The sequence below is a fragment of the Aquila chrysaetos genome, chromosome 2 (genome assembly GCF_900496995.4).
Source record: "Aquila chrysaetos chrysaetos chromosome 2, bAquChr1.4, whole genome shotgun sequence".
NCBI classification, from domain to species: domain Eukaryota; kingdom Metazoa; phylum Chordata; class Aves; order Accipitriformes; family Accipitridae; genus Aquila; species Aquila chrysaetos.
In genome coordinates this window covers 3903718-3916122 of record NC_044005.1, presented here as the reverse complement: position 1 = coordinate 3916122, position 12405 = coordinate 3903718, and the positions used below count along the sequence as shown (strand labels likewise).

Below are 12405 nucleotides of genomic sequence, written 5' to 3'. Positions count from 1 at the left end.
GATTTTTTTCCCAGTTGTGACTCTCCCGTGCCTGTAGCTGGTAACAGCCATGTCAGCCCAAAAGGACAGATGGGTTTCTTCCTTCTTTTTCCTGCTCTTCTGTGCTTCCTCCATCCCAACGCGGGGAAGTGCGAGGCTGCTGCAGGAGCTGAGCCCACAGGAGTATTTCAGTAGCCTGCAAGCCGGCAGAGCATCCCTGAGTTATTTCAGCCATAATGGTATGTATTTAACAGCACACATTTACATCAGCCTGGGTTTTCAGCAAAGGCTTGTGTGAGGGTGTGTGCAAAAGTGGAACAATGAAGAGGCAATTCCTGAGATTTGTAAACCCAAGGTGATTTTGAAGAGCTGGTCAAGCTCAGCTAGCAAATCTGTGTTTGCAAAGCTCCAAGTGCTCCTGACAGGCAGAGACCTCCTGGGGTGGGATCTTTCCTGGCTGTGTCCCCAGGTACACTCCTTCAAACCGTTTCATTAATTTTCTGGAGGTACCATGGAAGAGAAACCCAGCCTCCTAAGGAGTTGTACCCTGAAAGGGGCTGGGTTTCTCTTCCACGGTATCTCCCAGGGAAAGGGGGATCCCTTGCATGCAGGGGAGCTAAGGGCTGTCAAGAATTAGAAGGAGATCCCTGGCCTTGCCTTTCTTGTTCTGCTCCTTCATGGCCCCCAGGTATGGTTTCCCAGAGACATCGGTGTGGGCTGAGACACCAACACAGCTCCCACATTAGCATTGGGAGACTGGGTGTGTTCGAAAGGAAGAAGGCGAGACTGTGGGCATTCATGTTGTTGCCTGTAATTAGTCTTGTTTCAGTAAATACCTTACTCTTTGAGTAAGAGCAAGACCATATTGTGTCAAGCACTGTCCCAGTGCGTGGCAGGAGGATGCTCCTAACTCTGAGGACTTGCAGCCCAGCACAGCAGCACCCATCTGACAAAACCAGTCCCAGTCCCTCTGTCTCCCCCAGCCACATCCCCGCAGGTACCTCTGCCGGCAGCATGCCACGGCTCCCTGTTTGCCCTGCTCAGGTCTGCTCAGATGTCCCAGGCATGTTTGCATGGGGACCTTAGCATGCTGTTACCATGCCAGAGCACAGACAGTGCTGCCTCTGAAGATACTGTCATCTTCCTCATCCGTAAGAGGAAGGGATGGAAACCAGGGGGTTTTGTGTTTCAGTTTCTCCTGGTGCCCAGCCCTTCTTGGAGCAGATTGAGAACTCGGCCGAGGCCCTCCAGGACTATGGCATTTCGGTGGTGAAGGTAAATGGGGACAAGGAGCGGGACAGGCTATTTCTGCAGATTCTTTCTGCAGGGCTTCCTGCAGGGTGGGCAGAGCCACCTTGGGGACTGACAGCAGTGGCACCCCACAAGAAAGCAGATGGTGGCAGACCAGGGCATCCCGTTTTATCCCTTGCCCTGGCCTTACATCTGCTGCTTGTGGGTTGCATCACGCTTTCTGCCTGCGGGACATGGACAGGTTCCTGTGTTTGTCCCAGAGAGGCTCGATGTTGTGCCTGTGTCTCCGAACATAGCAAGGCAGAGGACCAGCAGTGCTGTGGGTCAGGCAGGGGCAGCCCTGAGCTGCTCCTGGCCTGCCAGTTCAGTCTCAGTAGATGAACCTGTGCACTTTGATTTGCATTCATGGGTTTAGGGGACATTTAGCTACTCACATTTTTCTCACAGATCGGTCTTTTTCATGGGCCAACCCACATACCAGGCTTAGGTGGCTGATCTAATCTGGCCTCCCAGCAGCTGCATGGGGTGCATGGAGTTGCCTGGCCATTGCTGTGTACCCATGGGCATGGCGCAAAGAAGAGTACGATTCCCCAGCGTACTGCACAGGAGGGCATCAGCCCGCTCGTCTCACTCAGGTGGGACGTGCCCAACTCTCTCCATAGCTCCCTCCTGCCAGCTCAAACTGCAAAGAATGAGGGATGGGTCCGTTCACTTCTTTTCAATTCAGTGCAATAAATACTTCATATAAAGGGGTTTTTAGCTGAAACTTTATGCAGATTTAGGTGAGGGAATTACAAATTTAGGCAAGTGTAATGAGATTATAAGAAGTGCTTTTATATGTGTGTGTATGTATTTAATTTCCTCCAGATACAGGCTGAGTTTAATAAGCAAGCAGTGATCTGTCACTTTGAATATGCTGGGCAGAACATAAAATCTCTTGATCCCATATGACCCAAATCAAGGCAGGCTGAGCTGGAGAACTGAAGTACAAACTCCAGTCCCCATCTCTGGACTCCATTTTATTGTATTTTCTCTCCCAGCAGGTTTGGAAAGACTGTATTTACACTCTTGAATGGAAGAAAACTGTAGTGCTGTATGTTTGTAGCCACTTGTGGAGCTGAATGTCTAATTACATGCTTTCGATGTCTAGGTGAATTGTCCCAAAGAGGATGTCTCAAGATACTGTGTAAAAGAAAATGCATTAAGGAAAGCCTACCTGTTCAGGTGAGGGGGGCTGTCTGGGCACCACACTGCGATTGCTTTCCAGTGCAAATGTTTGAAGGAAATGCTGTCAGTGATCAAAGATGTCTGTGGAGGAAGAGAGGAGCTATGAAGACAGCAGTGACATAGAGAGTTTAGCAAAAAGTACCCCCAAAAGGCCCAACACAGGCAAAGTAGATGCTTTGTCTTCAGTGTGAAACCTCCCAAGGTTTCTGGTGAAGTATTCAGCAGAGTGAAAATTAAATTAGTACGTGTAGCTAATCTTTTGTAGTTTCTTTGGTGATACTCTTTCTTCCCTCCCTAGAGGTAACGTGCTGATCAGAGAGTTCCCCACTGATGCCTTGTTTGACGTGAACTCCATTGTTGCTAACGTTTTGTTGTAAGTACAGACCAGATACCTCTCTGTGAATCCTTTACTTTCCATTTTCACTTGTTGATACAAAGTTTTGTATAAATACAAACCTCACATATTCCAGAGGCTGCTCTCAGCCAATCAGAAGGCTGCTTCTCTCTTTGGTATGGTTTGACCCTGTTAGATCTATGCCCTTGAGATGACTTACCAGCACACATCTGGGCAGCTGTACTTGGCTGTGAATTGTCAATCTGCCAGCAAGAAGCTGGAATTTTACCTTGTTTTTCCATCATGGTTATGTGGCTGCAAATTCGCTGTTAAAAGAAAACAGTTGCTAATGAGTTTTTTCTGACTCCTCAGTGCCCTGCTCTTTAACGAAGTTAAATATGTTGAAACACTGGCAGATCTTCAGAACATTGAAAATGCATTGAAAGGGAGGTCGAACATGGTCTTTGCCTATGTACCAGCTACTGGGACAGCAGGTATTAACACTCAGCTTTTCATCTTTGCTTTCCTCCCAGAGCCTTTTTTACTAAGGTGCAAGGAAGCTGGGTTTCTGACCCAAAATCCTGCAAACAGAGGATCAAGGAGACCTGAAAGGGCCACCCAGACACAGGTTCTCCACCTCTGTATGTCTTGCTGTGTTTCCAAAGGGATCAGTTGCACCAGAAAAGTTTTGCTGGGAGCATAAACTTTCAGAGACGGACTTGAGAGAGAAAGCAAGCTGGTGGCTGCTGTCTTAAAAAATAAATAAACCCATAGGCAGGCAGATCTCTGGTTATGCAGTAGAATGGATTCACATACACCACCTGTGTGTTTACTGGGGATCAGCAACTGGGTCCAGCTCCAGTTACTCAGTTACCTTCATAGCGTGTCTTCAGACAGCTATGACTTTCTACCAGGAGTTTGTGAAAGCCTGGGCATTGATAATTACAACTGGGAAGGATGAAGAGGGAGATCTGGAGGGAGCTGAGATGAGTTCGTTTTGCCTTTCTCTTTCCAGAGCACAGAGCTGTGATGGAGGCAGCTTTTGTCTATGGGACTGTCCACCAGTTTGTTCTGACAACTGAGGCAGTGCTGTTGAAAGACACCAGGTATGTCCAAACACCCACCCACCAGGTAGAGCTGCTCCCCTGCACTGTTTGCTCTACTCTTGGTTTCTCAGATTCCCAGGTCAAATCTGGGGTGGTATCAGAATGTTATGCCAAGGGTGGACAGTCAGATCTGTTTTGCTTTTCCAAAACCAGCTGCTGCTTGTGTTCCTGGACTGGGACTAGCCATGCCATTTGTGACGGTTCATTGAATGGGATTTTATAGGAGAAGAGCCCACTGTCTCCTTTCTGTAGCTGACTGATGAAACCTCAGCCATGGGTTTTCAGGAAGGCTGATATAGCTGATGTTCTAGTCTTAAAACACTCAGCCTTGTGCTTTGATGATCAAGTCTGGCCAGCTGAGAAGGGTAAGAACTGCGACAGTGGGTCGGAGCAAAGCCCACCCAGCTCCATATCTTACCTCTGCAGTGGCCATAGGTGCTTCCCAAGGGGTATGAGGAAATGGATGTGTGTTGCCTGCAGCCTCCTGTCTTCTGGCAGTCAGAGGTTTCAGGACTCTCAAGAGATGGGAGCTGAACCTGTATCATAGTGTTAACAGCCACCAGGATTTTTTAAACTCAATTTTTCTTTTCATCTCAACAACTTCTAGCAGCAGTGAGTTCTGCAGTTCAGCTGCACAAGACACTGCTCGTGTATTTGGGACTTCCCACCCAGCTCAGGCCATCTCCTTCCCATGCATGAGGAGCTGCATTAGAAGGGCAGATCCTTCAACATGACTTGCTGCTGATGGGACCTACTGCAGTCACGAAACAGAGGGAGGAAGGTGGGAATATCACATAGCATGTTGCATCTTCAGCAAAGCATTTACACAACGATTCGCCTGCTTTCACAGGTGACACCAGGGCAGGCACCAAAGTGGTCCTTCTCCGAGGTGCCATCCCATCCTTGCAGGATCATGGTCAGGGACAGCATTTTGTGGCTGCCACTAGATGGCACGGTTGTCATTTGGACAGGAACTGGCTTTGTTCTGCTTAAAGCCCAGAGGACACCAGCAGGTCATCTCCTTAGCTGATGAAATGGTGGTAGCTTCACCAACATGAATAGCTTTCAGCCAACCGGGGCAGCAGGCTTTGAGGTCTTAATACTATGCTCTACTCTTCCATAGAGAGATCTTAAAACCCTTTACAAAGAAGGTGCTTGCTGTTTTAGAGGTGAGGAATGGGTGTGTGGGAAAAGGAATGTGACTTCCCACAGTTAACCCACAGGCCAACACCAGTGATGGTATCAGAGCAGGAACAACTAACCAGGGAACCATCCAGGGAACTCCATCTCACAGCTTCCTTTGGCACAGCCAAAACCAATGCTATTCAAAAGGTGGAATGTTCCTTATACAGTCTGTAAGACGTCACCAGCGAGGTAAAAGACATGAACAAAGCTGTAGACTTCAGCTCTCGTCCTCCTGCCAGGGTCTCCACTGCAGTGGCATGGCTGGTCCCACTGAGAAAAGCTTAATTTGTGTCCTTCTCGAGCTGGGCCAACTGTTCTGGAGTTGGGGTCGTTTACACCTGGTGAGCCAGGGGCTTCATTAGATGTTCAGCACAATTCTGAAAGGCACCTGGACACAATTGTACCTGTCAGTAGTGGGGCTCTTGAAGAGGTCCCACAAGCTTGCCAAACTCTGAACTTGAGGATCATCTGCCCTGTAAAACACGTCAACAAACATGGTCATTCTGTCAGGGCATTTTAAAACCCTGCGGTGGATGCCTAGCTCAGCATGGTTTTTGTTTTCTCTCCCACAGCAATGATAAGCCTGATGTGTCTTCTGCCCGGCTGTTGTTCTGCCACTGCCAGCGGACCACGGACCTGGCGCAGCCCTGCAGGAGGACGGCCATGGAGCAGGCTCTGACGATGCTCAACATCCACAGGCACCTCAAGCTCATGGGGGCTCCTCTGGTGGTATGACTGGGAAAGAGGAGCCGCTTGGGCTGTGGAAATGAGGGCAGCTGGGGTGGTTGTGAGGATGAGGGAGGTGTGAGGAGAAGGCAGAGCTGGGCATGGGAATCTGCCCCTTCTCCATGAAGTTAATGGCAAAGCTCCCAGGCTGGGTCCAAGCAAGGAACAGGCATGGGGCTGGACGAGAGTGACACTCCCTTGCCCTGCTCTGCTTGCTTAGACCTTTCCAGGGAGCCCTGGCACCAATGTATGCTCCTCTAGTTGTCTGTAAGCACCATGAGTGGGGACGGGGTGGAGGTGCCCCTTGGACTTCACTGGAACATATAGCATAGCATAGCACAGAATAGAGTGGAATAGCATAGAATAGAGTGGAATAGCATAGAATAGAGTAAGATAGACTTCACTGGAGCATATAGAATAGAATAGAACAGAACAGAACAGAATAGAGTAGAACAGACTAGACTATTTCAGTTGGAAGGGACCTACAACGATTATCCAGTCCAACTGCCTGACCACTTCAGGGCTGACCAAAAGTTAAAGCATGTTATTAAGGGCATTGTCCAAATGCCTTTTAAACAGTGACAGGCTTGAGGCATCAACCACCTCTATATGAAGGTTGTTGCAATGTTTGACCATCCTCTCAGTAAAGAAATTCTTCCTAAACTCCAGTCTAAAGCCTCCCCTGTTGCAACTTTGAACCATTCCCATGTGTCCTACCCCTGGATACCAGGGAGAAGAGCTCAGCACCTCCCTCTCCACATCCTCTTCTCAGTATGGAGAGCAATGAGGTCGCTCCTCAGCCGCCTTTTCTCCAAACTAGACAAACCCAAAGTCCTTAGCTGCTCCTCTAGGCTCCCCACAGCAGGCTCAGCACCCTGGGGAGTTCGATATTGGTCATTCAAGCCTTGGTGAGCACAAGGGACTGGAGGCTCCCTCCTATCATCTCCTCTTCCCACGGGGCAGTGAACTTCAGCAGGCCTCCAGTTCCCACTGGTGGCATCTCTGCCCAGCTGAAAGGACGAGGAGATGAGCTGGGAAGTGTCTCCTTCAGCCAGCCTCCTGGGTTAGGCCCACAGAAGGAAGGCACTTCATTAAGCAGCTCCATGCTCTCATGAAGCAGCATGTCCAAGGCAGGAAGGGAGAGGATGCCAGCTCTTGCATGTTGCGGCCGGGGTTCTCAAAATGCCCCAGGGCATGGATGCCAGGTAAATAAAAATTAATCGAGATTTGACATCTGGAGTTGCTAAGTCACAAAGAACATGCATAATAAAGCCCAGGTTTTTAACAGGGAGGGTCATGGCAGGTTGGAACAGTTTAACAGGAGTTGTGTGGGTTCTGCTTCAATGGATGTTTTAGAATTGGGCTTGGAGGCTTTTTCTCGAGGGTGTCCTTATTTCTGTGGCTGGGGAATGCATGGTTACATGGGCTGTGCAGAAGAAGAGCTGAGATACCTTCAATGGTGTGGAGATGTGCTGCAGTATAACCATGTCTCTTCTCCAGACAGAGGTCACTGAAGACCCAGAGAAGGTTTCCACCGTTCACTTACAGCTTGGGCTGCCACTTGTGTTCATCCTCAGCCAGAAAGAGACCTATGAGGCTGACAGGAGGACAGCAGAGTTTGTGGCCTGGCAGCTCTTGGGAAAAGCAGGAGTTGCCCTTTTGTCCAGGTATTTGCTCTAAGGTGTTTTGGGGTTCTCCTTGCTTTTTGTGGTGTTTCTGAGCTCGGTTTCTCCACCGCGAGGATGATAGTCAGTGGGCTTATTCACATTTGTATGAGAAACAGTAAAACTAGGCTATGTCCTGCGAGAGGATGTCACATTTAAGGACTTGCCCAGAATAAGATTAGTTTGGTTTCAGACTGGCTGGAAGTGTAGAAATGTTTGAGTCTCTTGCTGACTTAGAAGTGGAAAAACAGTCAGACTAGGAGAGATTTTGGAAAGGAAACTTAGCACAGATGGAAGGCTTGTATTTTGCCCTCAAGTTAAGGGCAGAAGGACATCCCAGTAAAGGAGGTGGACTGTGGGTGCTGGGTGCCTGGGTGCTGGGAGGCGATCGGTGTCTCCGCTCAGTAAGCGATGCCTCCTCCATCAGCGAGGGCTCTCTGAGTTAGACCAGCACATTTGTTCCCCAGGAGGGCAGGAGGCACGATTGACCACCAGCTATTTATCTCTGCTCCATGGGCTCAGGAGCAGCCTGTGTACACCAGACTGGCTTGTGTTTGCAAATGCTTCCGTGGTTTCTTGCCAAAGGAGGTGTGCAGCCCCTGTAGGCATGGTTGCACAGCCTTTGGGGATGTCTGCTGGCAGCTGTGCAAATGGGAGGAGGTGGAGGAAGGATGGGTGTGGGCTCTCTTATTCCAGCTTTCTGCCACGATGGTACCTCCCTTTGTTGAGGCACTTCTTGGCTACATTTACTGATGAGCTGAAGTCTACCAGCAGAGCAGCTGCACTGGGATGTGGCTACCAGTGCGGAAGCAAAGACCTGAATCACAGAAAGGGAATCCAAGCCCCTTGTGAAATAGGCGCGTTATACCGTGCAGTCCCACTGGAGGGTCACTTGGAGCCTATTTCTCCACCACTGACATTGATTCTGTGTTCCTGCAAGTTCTCGGGGGCCCTGAAGCATGACTCTGTGAGGACATGGTGCTGCTGAGAGAGGTGGGCTTGCCAGCCAGGCAGGCTGAATGGGGGTGTGACCTTGCACATTGCACCATCTGATGTTCACTTTGTATTTTGGAAGGGACCTCGTAGATTTGAACGTTCTGCTCCAGTCAAACGTTGCTCTCAAGACACCAGATGAGGTTAGATGCTGGATTTCTTTATTGTACAACTCTTATTTTCCTATCTGGGCGTGGTGCTCTTGAGAGGTGTTGGGGTAATGCTGAGCTCCGTTGTTATTTGACAGGCTTCCCAGAAGCTCAAGGGGAAGTGTCTTTCCTTAGATGCATGATGGAACTGCCTGAGTTTGGTACTGCAGAGCAATTGTGCCTGCTGGTAAAGATAAAATACTGAGTTCATTTTGGGTTCAAAACGTAGGGTGACATCTCCACTACACCTTAAGGCAACACAAGGTTATGAACTACCTAAGGTAGTAGTCCAAGTGCAAATTCCCCAAAGATTTGGACTTCTAAAGGCCCTTGTCCCCTTAGGAAAGGCGTTCAAAAGATGGGAGAGGAAATGAGTGTGAAACTAAGAGCAAATAACCACAGGGCTGTGCTGAACTGATGTAACTGAATGCCTCTGGCAGTGATCTGGGAAAAGGACAGGGTGTAAGTGAAATGAGGTTGATCAAGATGAGCTAAACTCTGGAGGGACCTGACCCAGCTTGTGAGGCAAGATGGAATTCGGTGCCGACAAATGCCAGGGAGCACACGTTGCCCCAGATTACCTGAACTGTCACACTTATGATTGCGAAGATACAGGATCAGACCTGAACCTGAGCATCCCCTGAGGGCTTCGCATGCCCTGGTGAGAGATGTGCATGTTGTGATTCTCCTCTTAGAGACAATGGGAGGTGCCAGCAGTTTGTCATTTCTCTCAGTTCATTATAAAATTAATTTTCTCTGAAATGCCTTTTGCTGAGACAGTGCCAGAACTGGTTTGAAGCCGACAAGGTCTCATTTCTGAGAAACACATTTTGCTCTTTTCTTTCCATGGACTGGCAGCCCATGTACGCTTGGGAGCACTTTTCTTGGTTGAGCTCCATCAGATAAAGGATTTTTTGTGCCAGTTTCTCAGGCTGTGCTGGGCTGCTCTGACCCAGCCTGACCCCTCTAGAGGGTGGACAGCCGAGGTGACCCTGTACCTCCCCCCTCTCCTTCACTCTTTGGCCACTGGGCTTTTCCTTGCAGCAGTGGATCCACGTTCAGATGCTGGGAGGTGGAGCCGGTGTTTGCTTTCACCACTCCAGGCACAGGATCCCACATAGCCACAATTACTTCCTTGCAAGGAAACGTCAGTCTGGAGTGAGAAAAACTCATGCACAGGTGAAACCAGGCCAAAGAATCGCACCCCAGAAGCTCCCCTGTTCGGCAGCTTTAGGAATCTGTTGACATACACCAAAAATAAGGAGTTGGGTGATGGTGCCCCATCAGCCCTGAGTTTGCTTTGTGGACAGAGTGGGCTCAGGGTGATGTTTTGCTCCCACTGATTTATTCTGTTTTCTTTAGGGAGTGCCAATCAAATACCTGGTCTTGGAAGACACTGATGAAGTTATAACCCTGGTGGAAAATAAGAGCAAGGTTGAACAAATCCAGGAGGATGAGGAGGAGGAGGAGGAGGAGGAAGATGACAGTGAAAAAGAGAATAACAATCAAGGTGCGGAACTAAACAGTGAAAAGCTGATTGTCATCAGATAGGACACGCAGTCCGCATCTGCTAGAGACGTGCAGGCATATGTTAAAGCATTAGAGCATACTTTTGCAAATCCAAGGCAAACCATCACAGTCACATCGCGGTTGTACAAAGTGGCTCTTTCATTCTCTGCAGATCACTGGAGTTTCATGACAGACAGGCATAATTTTTAGGGGAAACACCAGGGAGAAAAATCAGCAGCTGTTAGAGGAACAGTTGCAGAAGTGCTGCATGAGGGACAGGGGTGCTTCTGCTTGAATGCATCCAGCTTCAGAGACATGAGGGATTTAAAGTGCACCCAACACTGTCTCCTCTTCAAGCATCAGAAGAAGAGCCTTAGAATTGTCAGTCCCTTTGGAAACGTTTGAGACATGTTTTTGTAAAAGCTGTTCCAGACTTGCCTTCCCCAGGGAGAAAACACTGGCCCCTGCAATGTGTCCTTGAAGATGCATTTGTTTTCCATACAAAATTGGTTTTGATTTCCAAAAAAAGTGACACAGGATCCTAGAGGAGCCAACATGCTTAAAGAATAGTGTTCAAATCAGAGGGCACGACTGGTGTGAGATGGCATAAGTGCATTTCAATGAGTTTGTATGTGTGTCTGTGCCTCTACTCCCCCATACGAGGCAGTTACCCCCCTGCTGACAGTCACCATGTCTCTGCTGAGAGGTGCTGGCTTACAAAAACGTGGCTGATGGGGTGGCATGGGGGGGCTGCAGTTCCCTCTGCCCTGCGTGCGTACCTGTGTTCATGCATGGCTGTGGGTCCCTTGCAGACATTCAGGATGATCAGGTGGTGGAAGCAGTTTCCAGGGACAAGAAGCGAGAGCTGCCCCTGGAGCAGATCCATGCCCTGACGGAGGAGACCTTCCACTCTGCCCTCTTGGAGACTGCCCGGACAGTGGTGCTGTTTTATGCCAGCTGTGAGTATGAAATGTGGCCTGGTTGTCCCTTCTTTAAGCTTGCGCTGCTCACCATCCTTTCCATAATGTGGTGATGCTGTAGACAAGTTTAAACGATAAGTAAGTGCTGCGTCGTGCCTCCTGGGCCTCCACCTACTGTTAGCAATCAGATTAAATCAGTTCTTCTCATTGACTGATACTGTGTGAAGACAGTATCTCTCAGTATAAAGATATCAACGTTCGTAGGTTTTTAACCTTCATTTTACAGGGACCGAATGTAGGACAAGGGGGTAAATCATAGTAGCACGGGCTCATGGGATAGCCTAGACAATGTGGTTGCTGTCTGCTGCACAGAAGCATAAAGTCCAATTTCCCTCATTTCTTTCAAGTCTTTCAGAGCTTGAAGCACCTTAGGATGCAGAGAATCATAACATGACATTGTCAGAGAGCAAGGTGTGTCCCTCAGGGCTGTGTCTCTTCTGTGTTTCAGGGGAGGCAGTGTCCCTGGCAGTGCTGCGGTCTTACACCGAGGTGGCCGATCACCTGAAAGGTAAGGTGCCACAGGTCTGAGTGCTTTACAGCTGGCATGCACCTGCCCTGGCAGTAGGAACCAGAAGACTGGGAGGATAAGGATGGTACCTTACTCCCTCACCCAGAACAGACTCGTTTTTTCCCCTCAAACTCTTGAGGAAGGCATACCCACATCAGGTTGCTTAGGAAGAGTCCTTTGTTTCTTATTTAGGGATCTTTGCGGTCCATTTGTGCCTCTCTAAAGTCATGGGACTGGGAATGCAGCCTTCTGCAGTTGCCCTATGTTGTTGGTGTAAATTGGTATACACCAGCTGCCCAAACTGCCTTGCAGCTGTGGTGGCGATGTTGGTGGGCCCAGTGACAGCGTGATGGATGATGATGATGATGATGATGATGATGATGATGGTGATGTTGGTGGGCTCAGTGACAGCGTGATAGATGATGATGATGGTGATGCTGGTGGGCCCAGTGACAGCATGATGGATGATGATGATGATGATGGTGATGTTGGTGGGCACAGTGACTACGTGATGAATGCCCAAGAGTATGGAGAGGGCCAGGGTAGAACACCAGTGGCAGTGGGTGACACAGGGTGGGCTTTGGAGCGAGGAGGGGCAAACAGCAGGCACTGTAGCCTGCATCACGGAAACAGGGTCCTGTTTGTACCCCTCAGTGTTAGGTCTTGCACAGATCAAGGAGATGCACTACATGCTGCACAGCAAACCAATGTGTTGGGTGGCACATCAGATCTCCTGTCCCTGGAAGTACTTGATCTGGAAAGCAGCAGTAATTGGCCCCGGCTTTGGTGGAAAG

At 49.2% G+C, this 12405-nt stretch overlaps 1 protein-coding gene across 4 annotated transcripts in view; it reads left to right on the top strand.

Moving 5' to 3' along the window:
- Positions 1 to 12405, top strand: part of TXNDC16 (thioredoxin domain containing 16) — a 39447-nt gene that overhangs the window by 5764 nt on the left and 21278 nt on the right. For 3 of the 4 annotated variants that reach the window (XM_030042555.2, XM_030042546.2, XM_041118254.1), the window contains 12 exons: positions 15 to 218; positions 1172 to 1254; positions 2381 to 2454; positions 2756 to 2830; positions 3164 to 3285; positions 3807 to 3897; positions 5655 to 5811; positions 7309 to 7475; positions 8548 to 8608; positions 9977 to 10124; positions 10936 to 11082; positions 11552 to 11611. In XM_030042555.2, coding sequence (XP_029898415.1) covers positions 50 to 218; positions 1172 to 1254; positions 2381 to 2454; positions 2756 to 2830; positions 3164 to 3285; positions 3807 to 3897; positions 5655 to 5811; positions 7309 to 7475; positions 8548 to 8608; positions 9977 to 10124; positions 10936 to 11082; positions 11552 to 11611 — 1354 coding nt within the window. In that variant the 5' untranslated portion in view covers positions 15 to 49. The remainder of the gene's footprint in view (positions 1 to 14; positions 219 to 1171; positions 1255 to 2380; positions 2455 to 2755; positions 2831 to 3163; positions 3286 to 3806; positions 3898 to 5654; positions 5812 to 7308; positions 7476 to 8547; positions 8609 to 9976; positions 10125 to 10935; positions 11083 to 11551; positions 11612 to 12405) is intronic. The other variant, XM_030042566.2, reaches the window with a different exon arrangement.